At 51.5% G+C, this 21,416-nt stretch overlaps 7 protein-coding genes across 7 annotated transcripts; 4 read left to right on the top strand and 3 right to left on the bottom strand.

Annotated features, from left to right (window-relative positions):
- Window positions 1-2,291: 2,291 nt before the first annotated feature.
- On the top strand, window positions 2,292-5,982 carry chsF (chitin synthase CHS3; the record flags this gene model as incomplete). The annotated part of the gene is made up of 3 exons (XM_026747216.1): window positions 2,292-4,984; window positions 5,036-5,841; window positions 5,900-5,982. 3 exons carry the CDS (start codon window positions 2,292-2,294, stop codon window positions 5,980-5,982), a joined length of 3,582 nt encoding a protein of 1,193 aa, XP_026604696.1.
- A 1,298-nt stretch (window positions 5,983-7,280) lies between these two features.
- On the top strand, window positions 7,281-9,800 carry DSM5745_05199 (WD40 repeat domain-containing protein; the record flags this gene model as incomplete). The annotated part of the gene is made up of 2 exons (XM_026747215.1): window positions 7,281-8,304; window positions 8,356-9,800. 2 exons carry the CDS (start codon window positions 7,281-7,283, stop codon window positions 9,798-9,800), a joined length of 2,469 nt encoding a protein of 822 aa, XP_026604695.1.
- Window positions 9,801-10,292: 492 nt separating this feature from the next.
- Window positions 10,293-10,915, top strand: DSM5745_05198 (uncharacterized protein; the record flags this gene model as incomplete). The annotated part of the gene is made up of 2 exons (XM_026747214.1): window positions 10,293-10,703; window positions 10,778-10,915. 2 exons carry the CDS (start codon window positions 10,293-10,295, stop codon window positions 10,913-10,915), a joined length of 549 nt encoding a protein of 182 aa, XP_026604694.1.
- An 810-nt stretch (window positions 10,916-11,725) lies between these two features.
- On the top strand, window positions 11,726-13,392 carry DSM5745_05197 (uncharacterized protein; the record flags this gene model as incomplete). The annotated part of the gene is made up of 6 exons (XM_026747213.1): window positions 11,726-11,869; window positions 11,914-12,018; window positions 12,072-12,463; window positions 12,526-12,590; window positions 12,658-12,671; window positions 12,721-13,392. 6 exons carry the CDS (start codon window positions 11,726-11,728, stop codon window positions 13,390-13,392), a joined length of 1,392 nt encoding a protein of 463 aa, XP_026604693.1.
- Window positions 13,393-14,371: 979 nt separating this feature from the next.
- Window positions 14,372-18,563, bottom strand: DSM5745_05196 (class I myosin myoA; the record flags this gene model as incomplete). Its single annotated transcript, XM_026747212.1, has 9 exons — window positions 14,372-14,793; window positions 14,843-15,366; window positions 15,414-15,661; window positions 15,709-15,800; window positions 15,848-17,545; window positions 17,594-18,076; window positions 18,139-18,184; window positions 18,249-18,485; window positions 18,561-18,563. The coding sequence occupies 9 exons, from the start codon at window positions 18,561-18,563 to the stop codon at window positions 14,372-14,374; spliced, it is 3,753 nt and encodes a 1,250-aa protein (XP_026604692.1).
- A 698-nt stretch (window positions 18,564-19,261) lies between these two features.
- On the bottom strand, window positions 19,262-20,086 carry DSM5745_05195 (uncharacterized protein; the record flags this gene model as incomplete). The annotated part of the gene is made up of 3 exons (XM_026747211.1): window positions 19,262-19,604; window positions 19,665-19,923; window positions 19,978-20,086. 3 exons carry the CDS (start codon window positions 20,084-20,086, stop codon window positions 19,262-19,264), a joined length of 711 nt encoding a protein of 236 aa, XP_026604691.1.
- A 464-nt stretch (window positions 20,087-20,550) lies between these two features.
- DSM5745_05194 (OPA3 family protein) lies at window positions 20,551-21,267 on the bottom strand (the record flags this gene model as incomplete). The annotated part of the gene is made up of 1 exon (XM_026747210.1): window positions 20,551-21,267. One exon carries the CDS (start codon window positions 21,265-21,267, stop codon window positions 20,551-20,553), a length of 717 nt encoding a protein of 238 aa, XP_026604690.1.
- Between the last annotated feature and the right edge of the window lie 149 nt (window positions 21,268-21,416).

Below are 21,416 nucleotides of genomic sequence, written 5' to 3'. Positions count from 1 at the left end.
TTCTCTGCCTTTTATCTAGTTAAAATAAGATTCGCATTATTTATTTATTAGTTCCCTAATCTTGCCCTGCTTTTATTATAACTTATAGTTAGTACCTATATTAACAGGCCTTAATATAACACTTTTAATAAAATATAAATAAGAATTGTCAGGGCCAACGTTTTTCCGTTCGACGTCACCGGAGCCGATCCACCGTTGGTCCGGAGTTGGCGCCTGAGCTTTGGCCTCAGGCCGCCAAGGCTTGGCATACCTCACCACTACATCGGGCTATATAACTCGACTAGGTTGTCGGCGTTTAGGGTCTTGGGCCACCAGTCAGGCAAGGCTAGGGTAGGCCCCAAGTATAGGCCAGAGTAGGGACCCGTGCGCAGAGTATTTAAACCTATATCTACTTCCTAGTTAGGAATAGCTTGAGCGTAGCTTGGAGGTCTATAAAAATAGCCTTAAGGCCAGCCTTTTTCCTAGATCTCCAAGTAACTCTTTTAGTGTCATCCAGCGGGGTTCAGAATACTCCATTCTCATTGGTCAGATTCCTTTATCAATATCTTTATTGTCAGTAGAGATCTTCGAGACTTGTCGGTCTTACAAGAATACTAAAAATAATTAGTGGGATTAATATAAAGCAAGTAAAACTAGTAAAAGTAACCCTATAAAATAGGAAGTAATAAATAGGTTTATTTAAAAAATAGTAGTAGTTAAAAATACCGTGATAAATATAATAATATATTACTAGTAAATAAACTTATATTTAATTAATAAATAGTAGTAATTTAACGCGCAGTTATTATAGGCGCTATTTAATATTAAATTACTAATAATATTATTAGGTATTTTATACTATTTATATAATATTAACTTGCGCTAATTAGCTTTTTTTAATATTAAGTATATTATAAGAATGCTAATTATAATTAATATTAAGCTATTAATTATTACGCATAATATTACCGGGCATACTTTAATAATAAGCTAATATTAATAAAATCTTGTTAACCTAATAACTATATTAAGATAATTTTATGTTAATTACTTATTTTATAAGTTAGTTAGTGTTGCCCTGGAAATCGCGATACTAAAAGGTTAATAATATTTTAATATAATTTTACATCTTTAGTACGGTTAATATTTTTAAAATTTAATTATTAAAAATGTATATTTTTTATCTAACACTAATAAAACAATTTTTTATTAAACTACCATTAGATCAACGTTCTAAAAACCCCCCCCGGTCCGATGGGCGACCCCGACCGATTGCCCCTAGCGACAAGCCCAGGGTGCCTGGGGAGTTGGGCTGTTCATCTCTCAGATATCTTGTTCAGAACACACTCCTGGCCTTCACAATTCTCATAGAGGGAGTGTATCCCAGTCAGTGTGTCGCTTTGCTACAGTATCTCCTGGCTCAAGATAGAGTTCCCACGTTAGGAGATCCAGGGCAAAAGTCAGCCGTTGTCAGGGCCACTCTGATCTTCGGCGACTGCGGAGGTAAATAAGCAAATGTAGTCATTCGGAGTTCAAAACAATGAGTAAACAAGCAAACCAAGTAAATAGAAGCAGTCGCAGTTAGAACAGTTATCCCTCTATAAACAACAGGCTTTCAGGCTTCAGGCTGGCAGTGTCGGGCTACTCCAGCGTAACAGTAAGCGACAGACTAAGAGTTGCCGCTTTCTTTGACCATCTGGGCCTCAGGGACTGGCTGCTGGCGTGACCTCCGCATCCTGTCCCGCTGATTCTCCCTTTACCTTCGATCTTCCTCTCCATCCATCCAATACTGAGGTCCTCTCGTTTCGCCTCCTCATCTGTTTCAGGTTCGCTTACTGTTACGGTTACCTCGACGAGCGCAGTTTCTTCCAATCTTTTCCTACTAATCAATCTGGTCGCTCGCTTTTGTTTATCGCACGCAGCCTTGCCGCAGTCCTGCTTGTGTTTTTCTCGCCGACCGTCACTTTTCAGCGCCTCAGCATTTCATCTTCAGCATATTCGTACGAAAGCGATATATCGATATAATAATTTATTACGACACGCTCTCAAATTCTGACGATCGTCGAAACCCCGCGCAAACGTTGGGTGCCCACATTCCTCGGGAGGGGTTCATCAGCATTCATTCTTGACCGTCGCTCACGTACTGCTATCGCCTATGCTAGTCTAAGGTCAGTCGCATAACATTCCATGGCCTGCGAAATGGCAGCTTCCAAATTCTGAGATCCAGCTGGCCGGACCACGATAGTTTCACGGAAGAGAGATTCCAATCACCTTGACATTAGTTGCTGATTATGGTCCACTGAATAGGCATCATGTCTTTGCCTCAACGGCCGGGGAAGGCTTCCCCGCGAAGGGAAGAAACGTCAGCGTTCCGAGAACCCTCGCGCAGACGGCGGCGCGAATCTGATAGTCTCAGCAACAACGACCCGACTAGTCCGCGGCATCACAGACACCACCGTTCGCATAGCTCTCGGCATCATAACGATATCGACGAGGAGCGGGCTGAGGATGGTGGAGTCAGGCGCAAGAGAAGTTTAATCAAGCCGGAAAGAGGACGAATTGACCCGAGTCACCCAAATTACCTATACCATCAAAAAGCTCAGAATATGCCCACGTACAACTCGATGGCGGGGACCGAGCAGTTAATTCACGAAGACGAACCGGGCGAGACGACTAGCACACCGAGTATGGATTCGAAGCGGAAGGACGCCCTGTATGGTGCGCATGGCAATGTCAACCAGCCTATGGAGCGAGTTCCGACGAGACACCGATCGAAGAAGAGGAAGGGCTCCAGGAAGCTCTCGAAACGAGAGGCGGCAGCGGAGAAGAGGAAGCAGAAGGCCATGGAACAGGTGCGGCCTCCCAGTTTATGGACGACGTACTGCTCGGTGATCACGTTCTGGGCGCCCGACTTCATCATAAAGTGTTTTGGAATGCCGCAAAAAGCCCAGCGGAGCGCATGGCGGGAAAAGATGGGTCTTATTAGCATCATCCTCATGATCGCGGCGTTTGTCGGTTTCCTCACATTCGGTTTCACGGCTACTGTATGCGGATCCCCGCCTACACGGTTGAAGATCAACGAAATTGGCACGGGTTACATGATATTCCACGGGCAAGCATACGACTTGACCAAGTCGACGCATCCCGCGGCTGCGGGTATACCGGACATGACCAATGTCCTCTATGACCTACCACACAAGTATGGAGGTCAAGATGGAAGCTTTTTCTTCCAGGAGGTAAACGGAGCTTGCAAGGGCTTGATTACCGTGGCCGACAATTCCGACATCCCAACCAACTCTAATGGTGACCTCGCGTGGTATTTCCCATGCCACGCTTTCAATCAGGACGGCTCGTCTGAGCCTAACTCGACCGTGTCTTATTACGACGGCTGGGCTTGCCACACGTCTGGCGATGCCCGTCGGGCGTTCTACAACTTGGATAGCTCGGGCGACGTCTATTTTACCTGGGAAGATACGAAAAACACGACCAGAAGACTTGCTGTTTACTCCGGAAACGTTCTCGACCTCAACCTTTTGAATTGGTTCGATGATTCCCAAGTGAATTACCCGGCAAAGTTCAACGAGCTTCGGGAAAATGACGACATCCGCGGGGTTGATCTCACATACTACTTCCAAACCGGCGAAGACAAGCAAATCGGCAAGTGCCTGTCCCAGATAATCAAGGTCGGAAGCATCGACACCGACACGGTGGGCTGTATTGCCTCCCAGGTCGTTCTGTACGTGTCTCTGATCTTCATCCTCTCTGTCGTCATCATCAAGTTCGCATTTGCTCTCCTCTTTCAATGGTTTCTTGCACCGAGGTTTGCAGCCCAAAAGACAAGCATGGGCGCGGTCGATTCCAAGGCTCGGAACCAACAGATTGAGGACTGGTCGAATGACATCTACCGGCCTGGCCCTCGTCTTACGGAGCACACCCCGGGTGATCGAATGAGCAAGAGAGCTAGTTTCCTGCCCACCACCTCGCGTTTCTCCAGTCCGTACACCGTGAGCAATGGAGGCAAACAGAGACCCCAGTGGGTAACTATGGCTAGCCAGAATTCTACCACTCGATTAGTCCCTACCACCAGTGGTACCACTCCGTCTATATACAGGCAAAGCCACAACGGCAGCGGGAATGTCAGCGTCGATAACACGCGACTGAACCCGGCTGCTAGCCGAACAAGCTTGGTACCGGATTCTCGTTATTCGACTGCTATACCGGACTCAGAGGGTCTTAGTTCCGCCGGTTACGTACATGAACTTGTCGTTCCTCAGCCACCCCCTGACTGGCAGCCCTATGGCTTCCCTCTGGCCCATGCCATGTGCTTGGTTACCTGTTACTCTGAGGGTGAGGATGGAATTCGCACGACCTTGGACTCAATTGCGTTGACGGACTACCCGAATAGCCATAAATCCATCGTTGTCATCTGTGATGGTATTATCAAGGGTAAAGGAGAAGAGTTCTCTACTCCCGAGATCGTCCTTCGAATGATGCGAGACCCTATAATTCCGCTGGAAGAAGTCGAAGCATTTTCGTATGTGGCCGTCGCTACCGGTTCAAAGCGCCATAATATGGCCAAGATCTATGCCGGGTTTTACGACTACGGAGAGAACTCTATCATCCCTGTCGAGAAGCAGCAGCGTGTTCCGATGATGATCATTGTGAAATGTGGCACGCCGGCGGAAGCAACCACGGCAAAGCCTGGAAACCGAGGAAAGAGAGACAGTCAGATTATTCTCATGTCGTTCTTGCAAAAGGTTATGTTCGATGAGAGAATGACTGAGCTTGAGTACGAGATGTTCAACGGGCTCTTGCACGTAACTGGCATACCGCCTGATTTCTATGAGGTTGTTCTCATGGTAGATGCGGATACCAAGGTTTTCCCTGACAGTTTGACACACATGATCTCTGCAATGGTCAAGGACCCCGAGGTGATGGGTCTGTGCGGTGAGACAAAGATTGCGAACAAGACCGATAGTTGGGTGACTATGATCCAGGTTTTCGAGTGCGTACTCACCTTCCCAATATGTATAGTTCAATGCTAATCCTGTCGCAGGTACTTTGTTTCCCACCATCAGTCAAAAGCATTCGAGTCTGTTTTCGGTGGTGTTACCTGTCTTCCAGGCTGTTTCTCCATGTATCGGATCAAAGCTCCCAAGGGCGGCCAGAACTACTGGGTGCCGGTTCTTGCAAACCCGGATATCGTCGAGCATTACTCGGAGAATGTGGTGGACACTTTGCATAAGAAGAACTTGCTGCTTCTGGGTGAGGATCGATATCTGTCGACTCTGATGCTTCGGACGTTCCCTAAGCGCAAGCAAATCTTCGTGCCCCAGGCGGTTTGTAAGACGGTCGTGCCCGACAAGTTCATGGTGCTACTATCTCAGCGACGTCGCTGGATCAACAGTACTGTCCACAACCTCATGGAGCTGGTCTTGGTTCGAGACCTGTGCGGTACCTTCTGCTTCAGTATGCAGTTCGTCATCTTCGTGGAACTGGTCGGAACTGTCGTTCTTCCTGCCGCCATCTCCTTTACCATCTACGTCGTTGTTACTTCAATTGTCAACAGGCCGGTCCAGATCATTCCGCTCGTTTTGCTCGCCCTTATTCTCGGTCTTCCTGGAGTGCTCGTCGTGGTAACGGCACATCGACTTGTCTACGTCCTGTGGATGCTTGTCTACCTCTGCTCACTGCCCATCTGGAACTTTGTACTGCCAACCTATGCATACTGGAAATTTGACGACTTCAGCTGGGGCGATACACGAAAGACAGCAGGTGAAAAGGACAAGGGCCACGAGGACGGAGAGGGAGAATTCGACAGCAGCAAAATTACGATGAAGAGGTGGCGTGATTTCGAAAAAGGTATGTCTATCTTGCGCTTATCAAGGTGATGTCAGCACTAATAATGCTTCCTACCTAGATCGTCGAATGAAGATGCAGGCTGGATGGCAGGCCCCGGTCGGGGGTCACCCGATGCCGTACGAGCCATATCCGGAATATTAGCTCCGTCCAGTTTATGACATACTGTATATTGTGATTTGACTTCCTTTTGGATATAGCTAGGTAGTGTTCTTGTGTCTATAGTATAGTAGGTAGCCCCTGACGAGCGGGATCCCTTGTTGGTTGAGTCGGGATTCTGTGAAACCTAATATCAAAGCCTCATGCTGGACTGCCGTGGATCGCGGGTACCTACTGTGGCCGTGAAGTATCGAGTACCTGAAAGTTGCACATAGTCTCACTGCATGTACGGAGTATATGTACCAACCCCAAAAGACCCTTGCCACAGCCTGTCAGCGACGATCGCTAGCGGCGTAGCGCCGGGGTTGGGTTGGGATTGAAATATGCAACTGACAAGCCAGGAGGCTTGAGCGTGGAATTATCGAGTTCTTGCAGAGGAGTGCCCAGAGTACAGAGTACCTGTTCCAAAGAGGTGAAGGAGATTGTGGTTGTGGTGTGGTGTGATCTGACTAAGGATCCTGTCAATCCAATTGTTGGTTCATCGAGCTCGCCTTCTCAAACATCTCCGATTCTCCCTTCATCTTCATTCCTCATCGATCTATCCGAGTCTTTTCCTTTCTCAGAGCCCGGCAGATCGGCGACTGCTGCGTGTGACTACTTCGAGACGCACGTTGTCCTCGCCATGCATATTTGACCCCGATCGGCCGCTCATTGTCCTTTTTCTTGCTTGTCACTCCCCTCCTTTTTTATGCACCTCGAGCACCGCTAGGCGCCGGGGGCGCTGTCAGACTCTGTTTTTTTAATTTTGACAGAGTGACTGTCTCTTGCTTTTTCGGGACCGGTTTCATTTACTCCGCTTTTCCGTACCCCTCTGACGCCCCGGCTGCTCGCAGCAGTGATCAGTCTCACATACTCCATACTCTGTACATCCCAACCCCTCGCCCAGTCATCCCACGATTCGTTGGACTCGACCAGGCGGCGTCCGACTTCTGCGATAAGTAAGCCACGGAGTCCTCGGCCGAACAGTCCTCGGCCGAAGTCGAACTCTTTTTCGCGCGTCCAACCCGGCATTGTTGCTCGACCCTAGTGTGGGGGGGTGATGGAAGACAGGCTGCGGGGTGGACAACGGTTGCTGCATAACCACGATCCCTGATCCTAAACGAGGCAACGTGGACGGCCCTCGCTACCAATCACGCCTTTTCCCGTCCAGCTTGTGTACCCTTTCCCTACCTTATCATTCGGACGCCAGCTCGCTTCTCGCTTTCCCCGCGGATTGTGCAAGGCTTCCAGGGAGTTTGTTCCCTCCCCTCGGCAGCAGCCAAGCGCTGCGCTCGGCGGCCGGAATGCCTGGTCAGCATGAGCGTGATCCTTATTTTCAGCCCTCTTCAACATCCGCATCCCACCTCTTGTCGCCGTCTTTATCGAGTACCTCGGGCCAACCTTCGCATGATCCCGCGACGCCCCTAGCAGATGCGTCATCATGCGACGCGCTCGGATTCCCGCGCCAACCCGAACCCTTGTCTTTTGACGGTCCTTCTCGGTTTCATCCCCAAGGCATGGCGCCCGAAGATGAAGCGTACCCTGCGGGCTCTCATGCGGCCAACCGGCTTGAGCAGCGGCTGCCGCAGCCTGGGGACGGGTTTGACCCCATCACGACGACTTTCCAGAACAACTACTCTGACGAGGCGCTCTCCGCTTTCATGACCGTACCTCACTACCCCGAGACCACCAGCACCAGGACCAGGATCTCCGTGTCTGAAATCGTGAACGCGGTTATCGAGCCGGGTGATCACCGCCGCCCGGGTACCTCTACTCAGGAGATTTCAGGACTTCAGCCGCCGATGGAATTATACATGTCCGATTCGGAGATGACCGACGCGCTATCCGAAGTGGGCGGGGTACCACTGAACGAATATCATATGGAGCAGATGAGGATGGCTGAGTTCGCCAACCGGTTCGTCAATACCCGTACTCAGAACAACTATATCGCGGTATCGGAAACGACCGAGGAAGATCGCGCAACGGATCAGGCAATGGATCATGAGCCTCATACGTCTCGACAAGGGCCAATCTCGTTCTCGACAACGGAGGATGAGGATGATACGCGCAAGTTCTATTTAGATGGCGGCGAAGATGATTACGCGACCGACTCTCATTCTGCTTTCACCGACGACGGCCGCTCGCATGTATCGAACGTCGACTTGGACGATTTCTACCGGGCCCCGGGTTACACGTACGGCTCCCAGGTCTCTGGGTTTGACCCTACTTCCAGCCATGAGGATCATACCAACTCTTCCGACGCTGAGGATGTCAACGCTGATCCAGCCGTGGACCCCCACTTCGCAGAGTCTGTCCTACATGGAACTAGTACGTATCCAACCAGTTCGTGTCTCAGTTTGTTTGCTAATCGGGCGGCAGCGCAAGAGAGAAACTATGACATCGACCAGTTCATTTCACAATGGCTCTTCCAATCGTCTACTGCAGCGATCCCAATGCTGTCGCTCTCGCCGCCGGCATTGCCTCAGCATGCCTTATCCAATATCATGCGATGGACGCCGCCGGCGAAAATTATTCGCCCAAGCGGTTATCTTGGAGACTTCTACGACATCCAGCAGATTCCCTGGTGGGAGAAACTGCGTGTGAGGCGCGCTGATGCGCGTCAGCTTCGTGACCAGTCCTACGAAGCGTACCAGAATCTACAACAATATCCCCGACAGCGGGCAGGGACCAGGTTGCCGGAGGAGGAGTTTTATTTTCAGGGAAAATCGATGTACACGAGCCACAAAGCGACGATCGAGCACTTTCAGCTCCGCAACCTGATGTCCGTCCCCGCGTACAACACTGTACATTTTGCGCACGAATCCAAGTTGTATTCGTGGGTTCCGGCGTACGACGACCTACAATGTCTGATCGATCTATCTGTACCAACCGTTGAGTCTGGATTTCAAGGTCCGGTCAAAATCTCGACCATGAAGACGGCTGTAGGGGTATCCATCGCTGGCGGCTTTTTCGGAGAATATGCCGTGCGGGCCTTGGGAGTTGAAGACAAGGGAGCGCAAGGCTACGTTACAAAGGACCCCAATGGAATTACCACCCACATTGACATCATACCAAGTCGCACGAATCGGTCGCCAATCGGGGTTTTTGCTTCGAATGATCGACACGTACGGACCTTGGATTGCGAGACCAACACCTTCCTCACAGACCACGAACTCACCCACGCGGTCAACTGTACATCGACTTCACCGGATGGTCGGCTCCGTGTCATTGTTGGCGACTCTCCAGATGCTTGGGTCGTTGAAGCGGACACGGGCCGACCGATTCATCCTCTGCGTGGTCACCATGATTTTGGGTTCGCCTGCGCCTGGTCTCCAGACATGATGCAGATCGCCACCAGCAATCAAGACAAGTCAGCGATTATTTGGGATGTTCGGACGTGGCGCCCGCTGGTGAGGATAGAGTCCGACGTAGCAGGCTACCGGTCTCTACGATTTTCCCCGGTCGGCGGTGGCCCGCGGACGTTACTGCTCTGCGAGCCGGCGGACCGGATAGTGATTGTCAATGCGCAGACCTACCGATCGCGACAAGTCCACGACTTCTTTGGTGAAGTCGGAGGAGCAGAATACTCGCCTGATGGAAGCACCATCTGGGCGGCCAACACGGACGAGCTTTTTGGCGGGTTTATGGAATACGATCGGCGGCAGTGGGGTCAGCAGTTTGGGCTGCAGCAGTCGCCGAACGAATGGGTCAAGGAGGCAGACCTTGATGAGGATGAGCGCTGTATGTTGAGCGAGCGAGAGCGAAAGTTGAGGCACTTGTGGAATTTATCGGACGAGGAGCACGAGAAGTTGCTACTGTGCTAACACCCTTTCTTATGTGGCATGTCACATTGCCTTGGTTTTATCCCGATTCTTGGGAGATTGCATTGTTTGAGCGGAGATACCATACCCTGTCTATCTATGTACACTGAATAGCCATATTAGTATATATTACTCGATTTCCGGTTTTTGACACTGCCTTATGTTTGTCCTGGTGTTTCCATCTAAAAACCTGTGACGTAGCTGTATCAGCCACTGTGGCTTGGCTCTGCAGCTACCGCCCAATCTGTTTTAGCGCATGTATAGCTACCCACAAAAGCCAATAAGCACGCTTAGACTCGTCGATCTGCGGCCTGATCTCAGCTGCTCAGCCACAACCCCTCCCCCTCAATCTCATACAACAATAAATAAGACAGCTCATCCCCTGCCAGACCCAAACACTCCATCTTCTACCATCAGCCAACTTCCGTTATCCATCACCTCACTCATCAACAACTCTCTACAATCCCACAAAACCCTCGAGACTCAACCGCCAACATGTCCTTCCAAAACATCCTCGTCGACGCCGTAAAGTCGCACTTCGACAAGGACGACGACAAAGACGACCTGAACCCGGCCCTCTCGCACGCCTCCGCCCACGCCTCCTCCTCCGAGGACCCCTCCCTCTTCAGCCAGGCCCTTTCCTTCATCAACCAGCGCAAGAGCGAGGGCATTGACAGCGACGACATCGACGAGGAGCACGCTGTCAACGCGCACAGACGCTACGAGGAAGGCGGGAACATGGACTCCAAGGATTTCGGGGCTGGTGCGGCGATGCAGGCGCTTAAGATGTTTACGTCTGGGTCTGGGGAGAGCACGGGGGCCGGGAAGGATAAGAATGCGTTTATTGGGATGGCGATGGCCGAGGCCGGGAAGATGTGGGAGCAGAAGGCGGGACGGGGGGAGGCTGTGAGTTTATACCTATTGGATTTGGAATATATGGGGTGGTAATGAGTAACTGTGGTTTGCTAATGTGCGTGCAGAGCGGAGACAAGCAGTCTGCTATCAACCAGGCTGCTGAGATGGCGTTCAAGATGTACTTGAAGAGCCAGATGAGTGGGAGTGAGGGGACTGGTGGGCCTGGTGGGCTGATGAGCCTGGCTAGCAAGTTCTTGAAGTAAACTGGCTAGACTCATAGTCTTCATTGTGGATGCCGGGAGGCTGGGAGGACAGTATCATGGGCGGGAACTGGGAAGTTGCTGCTATGCATAGCCCGTTGCTTTAACATTTCGATTTGTGATATGAAGCTATTTCGTTGATAGCAGCGAGAAATGAACGCTAAGTCATTGCAATTCACATTAGTATAGTCATAGACTCCGTCCGTAGCGATGCCTCGTGGAGGGTCTGCTTCCCGCTGATGACGTTGCAAGGGTCGGCCTCTTCTTCAACCACAAACAATCTCCTTCATCTAGAAAGCTTCATTAGCCACCTCTATCTCTCCGATTTTCTCTTTCCGTACTAGCAGATTTCATTTGAGGACACTGACGCTCCGAGCTCGAGCTGAAACCCAACAGTCCCACGGTTCGGCAGACCCTCATTCCCAAAAACTCCTCGACTGACCGAATCACAGAAACTGACGTGGATCGTCCGGATCTCACTTTTGTCAGACTGGGCCTCAACCCTGCAATGGCTGATTAGATCTCGCCCCACAATGACTGATGCAACATGCGAGCAAGAACCGCACAAGGGAAGACTGCCGAAACTTGGGTGGGCTTCTGTGGCAAACGACTGTGGCAGCTTGAATCCTGACACACAGCTGTCGCAAATGTTCGACAGCTCTGCGACAGCTCGAAACTTGAAGCTGAAGGTTGGCTGATCAGTTGGCCTTTTAATCATGGCCATGCCCATGTCGTGATGTCTCGGTCTGCTAGTACCTATGTTGTTCTTGTCTACTAGCGATCCCAGATCTGCGTCTGCATCTATCTGCCGTCATGGTAGATCGGCCTGCAGCTGTTCGCGGCATAGCAGCGGCGTTCCTCGCGCTGTCCAGCGTGGCCGTGATTCTGCGCTGCTATGTGCGCCTGCGCATCATCAAGGCTTTTGGCTGGGATGATTTCGCTATGATACTTTCAATGGTATGTTGCGATCCCTCATATTTGGGGCCGTACTAATCCTGCAGCTATTTTACATCCTGTTCTGCACCTGCATGATCGGCGGGTCTCTCTGGGGTACAGGGAAGCACCTCGCAGAGCTAACAGCTAAACAACGAACTATAGCAATGGAAGTATGCTTTTCCTCTCAATCCAACCAAGACGTTCGTCCCATCTAACCCTTTAGTACTGGTGGTTCTGCAACATCTCCTACGCCGTCTCCTCCGTCCTCGCCAAAATATCCGTCTGTATCTTCCTCCTCCGCGTGATGCTCTTTCCTTGCCACCGAGCAGTGCTCTACACGGTTACGACCCTCGCGATCTGCACGGGTATACCGTTCTTCGTCCTCTTGATCATCCAATGCTCGCCTGTTTCGTTTTGGTGGACGCGGATGCACGGCGATACAGATGGACACTGCGGGTATGTTAACGCTATCGCTATCGTGCTGTATATCTTTAGCGCATCGTCGGCGCTCTTCGACCTTACCGTGGGGACACTGCCTAGCTTGCTGGTGCGCAAGCTGCAGATGAATCGGCGGACGAAAGCTGCTGTTGCTGGTCTTTTGGGAATGGCCTGCATGTGCGTTGTCCCTCGATTATCCCCATGCTTCTTCGGGCTCGTACTAAGAACGTGGAATGCAGTGCGAGTATTGCCATTATCATTCGGCTTGCTTTCGTCCCGACCATACATGATCCTGACTTTCTATGTATGTTATCCATACCCTCTCCTTCGCGTATCTGGCCAAACCATGCTAACCATATAATCCCGATTAGACGGCACCGTCGAAGTAAGCCCGAAACGTCCCCCTGTCAAAGACAACCCTGCTAACCAAGCAGATTGCAATCTGGTCCTGCGTAGAGATTGGCCTCTCCATCACCGCCGGCTCCTTAGCCACAACCCGCCCTCTATTCCGCATTCTATACAATCGGTCCTCGAACGACGAACCGTCCTCGGATCCTTCAACCCCCCGGTACCACAGAACCAAACACAGCCGGTCGACCTCCGGGTCCACTTCGAACCCTAGCCGCAGGTCCCGACGAATGTCGCTGTTCGACAGCGGCCTCGGCATTTTCAGTCGGAACGGCTCGGTCTCCCGCACCCATACTACCTCATCTACATCCCGCCGCAGCAGCAACCTCGATAAAAGTCGCAGCGGAGCCGAGGGACGCCCAAGCAGCGGCTTCTACGAACCCTACATCGGCGTGCAGATGCTGGCAATGCGGCCGACTGCTGATGTGGAGGGCGGACGTGTAGAGTTTGACGGGTCGACGCACCCCGATCCGGGCTCGGAGTTGTTGAATTTGAATTCCAATCAAGAGCTCGATTTGCACGCGGGTGGGGGACGGCCTGAGGGGCTGTCGGTCCCGGGGCCTGCTGCGAGGAAGGGCTCTAGGATTGGCGTGCATAGGACGTTTAGGATGTCGAGTGAGAATGAGCGTGATAAGGATAAGCGAAATGAAGGGGAGGAGGCTGGTAAGGATGATGGTGAGGCAAACGGGCATGGGTAGGGTTACATTTGCCAGGCTGTGGTCTATACCGATATACCATCGTCGCCCTACCACCTTCCAGCATCTTGGTACCCGCAAGACAACTTAACATGTCAGCCCCGTCGACTGGCGTCAACCAATACCGGTATCCCAGTTCCCGCCAGACACATGTCATTTGCACGCCGGCAACGACAGAGCTGCGATACATCTTCGTCCACATTCATGCCCGTCCCAGACAACTACCTACTCAGGAGAAATGGACAGAGAGAAAGAAGCTAGAGGTTCCAACCGCCATTTTGGTCATCCTCTTTCCCCAAGGATAGCGAGCTGGCGCTAGAGTGTGAATAGTGCTGACCCTTCTCGCTGACGGCAGAGCTATATCCATGGAGAAGGAAGATGACCATGACCATGATTGGTTATAGTTCTCTTCTTCGTCCATTGGTCAATGCAGATGTTTGCTACGCGGGCGGGAGCGTTGTAGAGGAAGGAATGTTAAGCCTGGGATATATATAGAGAAAGTTTCGGGAAACGGTTCCGAATGGACTGGAGGAACTGGCCGAACATGAGCTGACATACCGGTGTCTCGGGACCGGTCGAACGTCATGGAACGTGTACATGGCATCCTATTTGTAATGTAATGGGATTGTTATAAATCATGGTATAGCGAATTTTCGCCTCCTCGGCGCATCTACATACAACGAGGACCCGCGGCGGGTCCAGAGCCTATCTAGCTAGGGAATAAACCAGACAATGAACAGGATAAGTATGCAAGTAAACGCAAATCAGGCATGGTATGGCGTGGTCTCAGACACCCACGTCGCTTCGGTGGTATAGAGTTCTAGAATCTTGAAAGAATTTGACGAGACCAGACCAACAAGGAAACGAAAGGAAACTAAACGAAAACATAAAACAAGTAGACCATCTAGTGGGTGAAGTGAAGTTGTGTGGTAGAGGTAAAAGCGAAAAGAAAAAAACGAAAGGTAAGCAAGAAAAAGAAGGATCACCAATCGTCGTCGTCATCCTGCTTCCCTTGCATCGCGCTTTGGCGTGCCCTCAGCGCCTCGGCAAGACCACCGGCGAGACTGGCGTTCGACACGCTGCTGGGCGTACCGCGACCACTTGCTCCAGAGGAGTCTCCTTGCGAGTTCATGCTGACAGCACTGTCACGAGGTGCGGGCGGTGGCGCCGGTGCCGTTTTCCGGCCAGCCATGTTGGGCCGCTTCGCAGGGGGTGGCGGTGCCGCTTTGGCTTTTGCTGCAGCGACGGTGGCTGATCCGTTTGTCGGCGCTGGGCTGGCTCTGGGAGCAACGGGGGGAGGAGGAGGAGGCGCCGGTCGAGGGGTGGGTGCGACTTGCTCCTCAAGATACGCTTCCGGCGTCCAGCCTTGTGCAGAGGTTTCGAGGTTCATGCATAGCCACCAGCCTAGAAAGTGTGAGTTAGGTACATGGCTAAACAAGAGAGGTGAACTAACCATTTCCTTCCTTGGAGACAATTTGGACGATTTGGCCCGCGCTAATCGACAACATGCCACTGTTGTCGCTACTGAAGTCGTACAGGACTTTTGCTTTCTTGGGTCCTGCAGCGGCAGGGGGCGGGGGCGGAGGTGGAGGCGGCGCCCTTGCAGAGGCTGCAGATGAGTTACGGGAATGCGAGGCAGCCACAGCTGCAACTGGTTGAGGTACAGCCCTGGGTGCTGGGGTTGGTTGGGCGGCCGCCTGGGGCGTGGGCTGTGGCTGGGGTATAGGCCGACGCTCTGGTGCAGGCCTCGACGCCAACTTGGACGGGCCACCGCCTGGACCTCCCGGGCGAAGAAGCTTGCCTTTCGTGACGGGCCGAGCAGCGACTTGCTTTCCTCGGGGGGTAGGCTTTGAGACCGAGTTTTCAGGTTCGCCTGAGCCGGTGTGGATCGTTCCACTCTTATAGCTGTCGACCCCTGACGCATCCTTGACTACCTTAACGGTGGCCAATTTGCCTGGTTTCTTGTTGTATTCGATCCTGCTATACTTAGTTTAAAAACCTCGGTTAGGCTGAAGGGAACTTACTCTGGGCCGATCTTTAGATTCAATTGCCCCCGAAGAGCATTGTGTAGATGGGTGAAGAACTCAGTCTTGAAGACGCAGTTGCAGAGCGGATCCGGTTCTTGCCCACCGATGACGAACGAAAACCAATCATCTCGATAGCTAGAAGCACTAACAGCCTTGATGGCACCGATGGGAATGGTTTTCTCCGACGAAATGACGAGTTGGTTGTTGACGAGGTTCTGAGCAACGATATACACATGGCGGTTTGTCTGTACATGTCAGCTGGGGCTCTTGAACAGGAGATTTAACAACATACCAGAACAAAGATCCGACCCGAAGGCTTGCTCGAGCGACCGAACTTGGACACTAGAATTTCGCCACGGCAAGAGAATAAGACATCCTCGGAGGCTAGAATGGTCAGCACCTTGTTCTCACAAAATCAGGAATATGCATACTACTGATAGCGGCGCCGCTGCGAATCATCTCTCCGGGGCCACCTTTGTTGCCGATGCCAACATAGTCACCAAGGAACCGTCGAGAACCGAGGATACTCATCCTCCTACGCTCTTTTCGGTTACCCAGGATCTGATGGCCTTGGTCACGTAGTTTCAGCAACTCAAGCCCACCAGTCATGCGGCGCCAAAAACGCTGGATACGGATGGCACACTCGGTACGGTAGCGGAGGTAGTTTCGCCATGCGCGCTGAATGCGAATAGCCATGTTATGCCAGTAGCGGTCACGCATGGCCTCCAAGGCAAAGAGCGTCTCGGGTGTTTTGATGAACACCTTTGTGATACCCATCTGGTATTCCTCGGCTGGAATTCGGGTGTCCTTCAAGATCTGGCGTGCTCCTGTTTCCACGTCACCGGTCCAAGTGTAGTCACCAGCGTAAGATGTCTTCGGCGATAGGAGGTAGAAACGCTCGACGAACTTGTCGAAAGTTTGACGGTACGCGAAACCAGCGCGACGAATGCGAACGTTCTCCTGGAGACCCAGGTATTTGATCTGGTGGAGGACGTTGCCCTCGTTAAATTCCTTCGGCGCCTTGTTGTCGTTGGGCTTGATGGTTCGAATATACGACGGCTGAGCCTTCATGAGCGTTGCTACGAGGTCATTTGCGGAAGCTTTGATTTTGTCACTGGCTGTAGGTGGTCGTCGCTTATCATCCTGGTTAACCTGCTCAGGGAAGAGGTTGTGAACAAATTGGTTGCCACTAGACTGGACGAGGTTCAACAGATCTTTCAAGAGCTGGTCCTTGTTCTTGTCTGTCATTCCCTGGACAGCGTAGCTGACATCACCGGCGTAGTGCTTAACAATGAATTGACCCTGTCGGTTCTCGAAGTTCGGGTTTTGCCCAAGGAAATTCAGTCGTCCGACAAAGGTGTTATCCGCAGCTCCGGAATCAGCGTGCGCAGTCGCGCAAGCGTCATTGAGGGCGGCGAAAACACCAGGCGGGCGCTTGTCTTCGATCAAGGAACACACAACCTTGTTATCGAAGTACTTAATCGGTGTCCATGTAATCTGCTCACGCTCATACTCGTCTTGCTCGGCCTTGAGTGTCAGTTGAATGAAGATTTGCTGGAGCTTCTCATTAACGTAGTTGATGCACAATTGCTCGAAGGAGTTCTTCTCGAAGATTTCGAAGCCGTAAATATCGAGAATACCGATAGAATTCGTAACCGCGCCCTTGGCAGTCAAGGACTGATTGACGCGCCCCACTATCCAGTCGAAGAGGTTGAAATAGATTGCCTTGGCCAGAGCATCACGAACGGCCAAAGCTTGGGTGGTGTTCAGCGGTACCTCGTAGACAGAGCCGCGGCGACCACCTCGGCTAGTCTCCATCATGCGAATGGTCAGAGCCTGGTTGACTTGACCAGCATCAACTTCTAGCAAGTATGCGACAAAGTCCACCACTGATTGGTCTGTAATTGCAGCATTCCCGGAGTCGTCCTCGCCGAACTGAACATTTCCGATCCACAAAATGGCTGCCAGCATGCGGAAAACGTTATCTTGCTCTGCTTCTGACATTCCGATGACATTCATGGCGTTCAGCGTATCTTGGAACTCGGCAACATCGTCGACACCGGGGACATCAAAACATTTCGATCGGCTTGTGTAAAGGTAGGACTGGGGCTGTTGTATGCCGAATGAGTCTAGGCCGGGTTAGTAGGCACGTCGCGGGTTGAGGTTATGAGACATACCTCTGTACTTCTGTGGCGCGCCTTTTGCGAACTGGTAGAAGATGTGGAAGTTACGCTCATTCGTGATCTGTCCCACCACTCGTGACTTCTCCAGTAGGTAATTGGTGATGTTGGCACCGACCGGCTCGCCTTGGGCGTTGAATTCCAACTCCAAGTACTTTCCGAACCGTGACGAATTGTTGTTGCGCAATGTCTTTGCGTTACCAAACGATTCGAGCAGAGGGTTGGTGGCTAAGACCATGTCCTTCGTTTGCTGAATGGACGAATCGCTTCCCCCGGATACGCTGGCAATGTACTGCATAATCCGCTTCGCGGCCTCCGTCTTGCCGGCACCCGACTCACCGGAGATAATCACACACTGGTTGTCTTTGTAGGACTTCATGTTATAGTAGGAAGATTCGGCGACCGCGAATACATGGGGAGGGACTTCGAGTCGGTTCTTGCCTCGGTAGGAGTCAAGCACGCGGTCGGTATAGATACCCACTAGCCAGGGGATAGTCAGTTAGCGGAATGTTCGAACACAGCACTGGGGGCAATTCACTTACAGTCTCGGAAAGGGTTGACGGAGACAAGCACATGGCCGATATAAGTCTATTAGGAGCTATGTTAGCATGGAGTACGCCGCGCATTCCCTCAACGGCTCAGGGCGGCTTACGTAGATTTCGTCATGTTGAAATCGAAGCTTCAGGTTCTCGTTGATTGCTTCGTTGGAGATTTTGCTGAGCAGTGTAAGATCTGAGACACCAATCTCCTTCTTCTTTGTGGTCTCGAAAACGGCCTTCCTGACTTGCGGCTTGCCCCCCGCTTGTCGCCCGTCGCCCACATCAGCGGCGGCCTTGGAGCGACCGAACCGGCTCTTCTTCTCCCCGCCAGCAGGACGTCGTGAGTGACCCTGAATTGAACGGAGCGGTCAGTCAATGTCTTTCGCGGGCCAAGCTGTATACGATATTTCCAGAAGCAGACTCACCATTGTGAATGTTGCCGACCACCCGGGGTCTTGCGCCTAGGCGACCAAGATATCTGGCCTATCAATTTATTGCGGATGAGGGGGACGGTCGGGGATTGGAATGAACACAGAAAAAACGAAGGTTCACTCCACGCCGGGTATAATAGAAGAATAAGGAAAAGGAGAAGAATAAGAAAAGTCTTGAACGAAGGAAGAAAGAGTGAGAGTGAGAGTGAGCACGAGGGGGGAGAGGAATGACGATGTGGAGGAGGATCCCTCTTAGTCTTGACTCCAGGTCCCTCGATAGACTTACGGAGCGGGCAACCGCTTGCGCCACACTCCTTCCTCATGTGGCACCGTTGGGTGTCTTTCTCAGGCCGACAACGCGCAATCAGTTATTAATATCCCTCAAGTATTCTTGCTGCCTTTGGGCAGGGTCTAGGCGGCAAATCCGAATACGCACCGTCGACCTTCCCTGTTCCTGGCGGTGTTCATACCTAACCCACTCCAACCCGATGCTATGAAGTACTATTGAGCATCCCTTTAATTCTAATGACAGATAGGGATCGCAATTTACTTATTGTATGTTGAGTAGGAGTTCCCTAAATTACTTTTTTGTAAACGCTGAACAATGAAAGAATTGCTTTGTTGAGGCTCTGCAGAACTATATATATTGCATGCCTCGGCCTACTCACGAAGGCAATAAGAAGTGTACTCTGATATCATTCCCTCGAAACATCTTCCTTCCAGAAGTTTATGATATTCTCCGCAGCAGTACTGTCGAAGTAATGTTCAATTATTTTCTGACCTTCTTGTGAGCGAGTAGCCTGACTCATTTTCCTGAAAGACGGAAATAAGTCACTCAGTATATTCCTGGTCTCTTCGCTAAGAGTGCCAGGATAGTCCGAAGTAGCATGAGATAGCAGTGCAACGGAATCAGTGAGTGACGGATTAGGCACCGGTATGTCCTCGAGATTCGCCATGAAATCCTGTATGGCTGGGAGAAAGGAGGGTGCGTCTGGAATAGAGATCACCGGGAGGAGGTTCGTGAGACTCTCAAACATGCTGATTCAACCGGGCAGCATAAGTAAGGGATCAATGACGGCAATGAGGGGGAAATCGTACACAACTTGCAAAGCTAGAAGGCTATTCAGGCTATATCTCCCACTAGCACTGGTGAATGAGTCCTCCGACAAGAGAAACGCAATTGCTTTACTCGGATGCATTGCTGGGCTAGAGGCTACAAATTGTCTCAAACGAAGGCCGGTGCTCTGCTTTTCGGGAGCATCGAGGGAGGTTGGAGTCAGGAGCAATATCTGGACGGTCTTCGTAGTGGTTTCCTGTTGGAAAGTGAGGTCGCTTGTCTGTGGAACCTGCCCTTCTACTGGAAAGGTTAGAGTGAAGCCGAACCGTCTATATCGTAGATTGCGTAACTGACCTTCAGTGACTCCGGAAGACGCCTCTAAGACTGGCCCGATGACCTTCCACACTGAACGATCTCGAAGAGAAGGACTGTATGTCCCTCGGAGTCCGAGTTGGTTGTTCATGCCTGAGACAGTGAAAGCATTACTGAGCGCGGAGATTATGAATAATGGAGATGGAAAAGCGGAGTTGATTAGGTATGCTAGACAGAGAAGGAGAACTAACGCCCATTCCATGCAGAGGATGCCAGAAGCTTCAACCTTCCTTCACCACTTGAGAGGGGTATCCGAACAGTAGGTAAAATAAACGCCAGATATGCAAAAGATTCTATAGATAAGCATGTGCATGTATATGTGAGCCTGAACTTCAGGATTGAGGCTCGGACGGCCTAGCGGCAGTCGATGAAATCCATACCCACCAATGTTGCGAGTCAGGATGATTTCCAAATCATGGAATTGGAGATGCATGAAGACATATCAGAATGTGAGGTGAGGTTGGAAGGTTAAACAACGGCATGTTTACACTAACGATTCTGCAACTTCAATGCCGACCCTCCGGTCATAATGGAGATAGAGAAGTTGCTACCAGTTTATGCCTTCTTAGGTCCTGCGACTGGAGGAGAGGTAGTTAGACCAGCAGTCGGTGCTGGAGACGGAGTGCTGGAAGCAACCTTTGAGGCTTCAGCGGCGCTTGAGGTTGGACTTGTATTCGCTTTTCCCTCTGGCTGCAGCTCCGCACTCTGACCGAACGTTAAATAGGAAGCAATTGTTGAAAACCATCCCTGTTCCTCTGGTTCAACTGCCGGCTCGGGCTCCACGTCCTCTATTACCCGCAAGAGAATTCGACGAGATGCTGCAGGAAGTTCCCCATGCTTCTCGAGTTCAATGAACGCCTGTCTCAGCACCCCCATGTTCTCTTCAAGTTCGTTGAGCCGAGCTGCGACATCGTCTCTTCGAGTGTTTTCCTTCCTCCGAGACCTCCAAGACTCAAAGAGTATCAGACCGCCTGCTACAAGAAACAGGAACGTTTCGCTGATGAATGTTGCGCCGGATTCAATGGCTTTTGATTCAGAGAGTGGTCGGATGTGCGGTTTAGGCGCCGGCTTTTCGGCCTCCACCGCGGCAGCCTTTGCTTTCGCAATTGCCTCTTCTTCAGCCTTCGCGTCGGCTTCAGTCTTCACAGTCGGCGATGTAGACTTGTATTTTCGGACTTCTGCTTCAGCAGCGGCCCGTCGCGTTGCCGCGGCGTTGTCGCGTATTGTGCCGAGACGGAGCCGCATGTCGATGCGATGAAGGCCCTGGGCCATGGAGATGCAGAGTCGCCGAAAGCGTTCATGATCGCGGGCCTGTGCTTTGATTTGGTTCTTATCGGCGTCAGTATGTTTCGCAGCTTTTCGCGGTCAGGTCAGGTAAGGGTTATGGTGACGTACGGCTATCGGCTTTGACAGGGTGCGGA

Source organism: Aspergillus mulundensis (genome assembly GCF_003369625.1).
Source record: "Aspergillus mulundensis strain DSM 5745 chromosome Unknown scaffold_4, whole genome shotgun sequence".
NCBI lineage: Eukaryota > Fungi > Ascomycota > Eurotiomycetes > Eurotiales > Aspergillaceae > Aspergillus > Aspergillus mulundensis.
The sequence above is the reverse complement of the archived record's forward strand: the minus strand, read 5'-3'. Positions and strand labels throughout refer to the sequence as shown.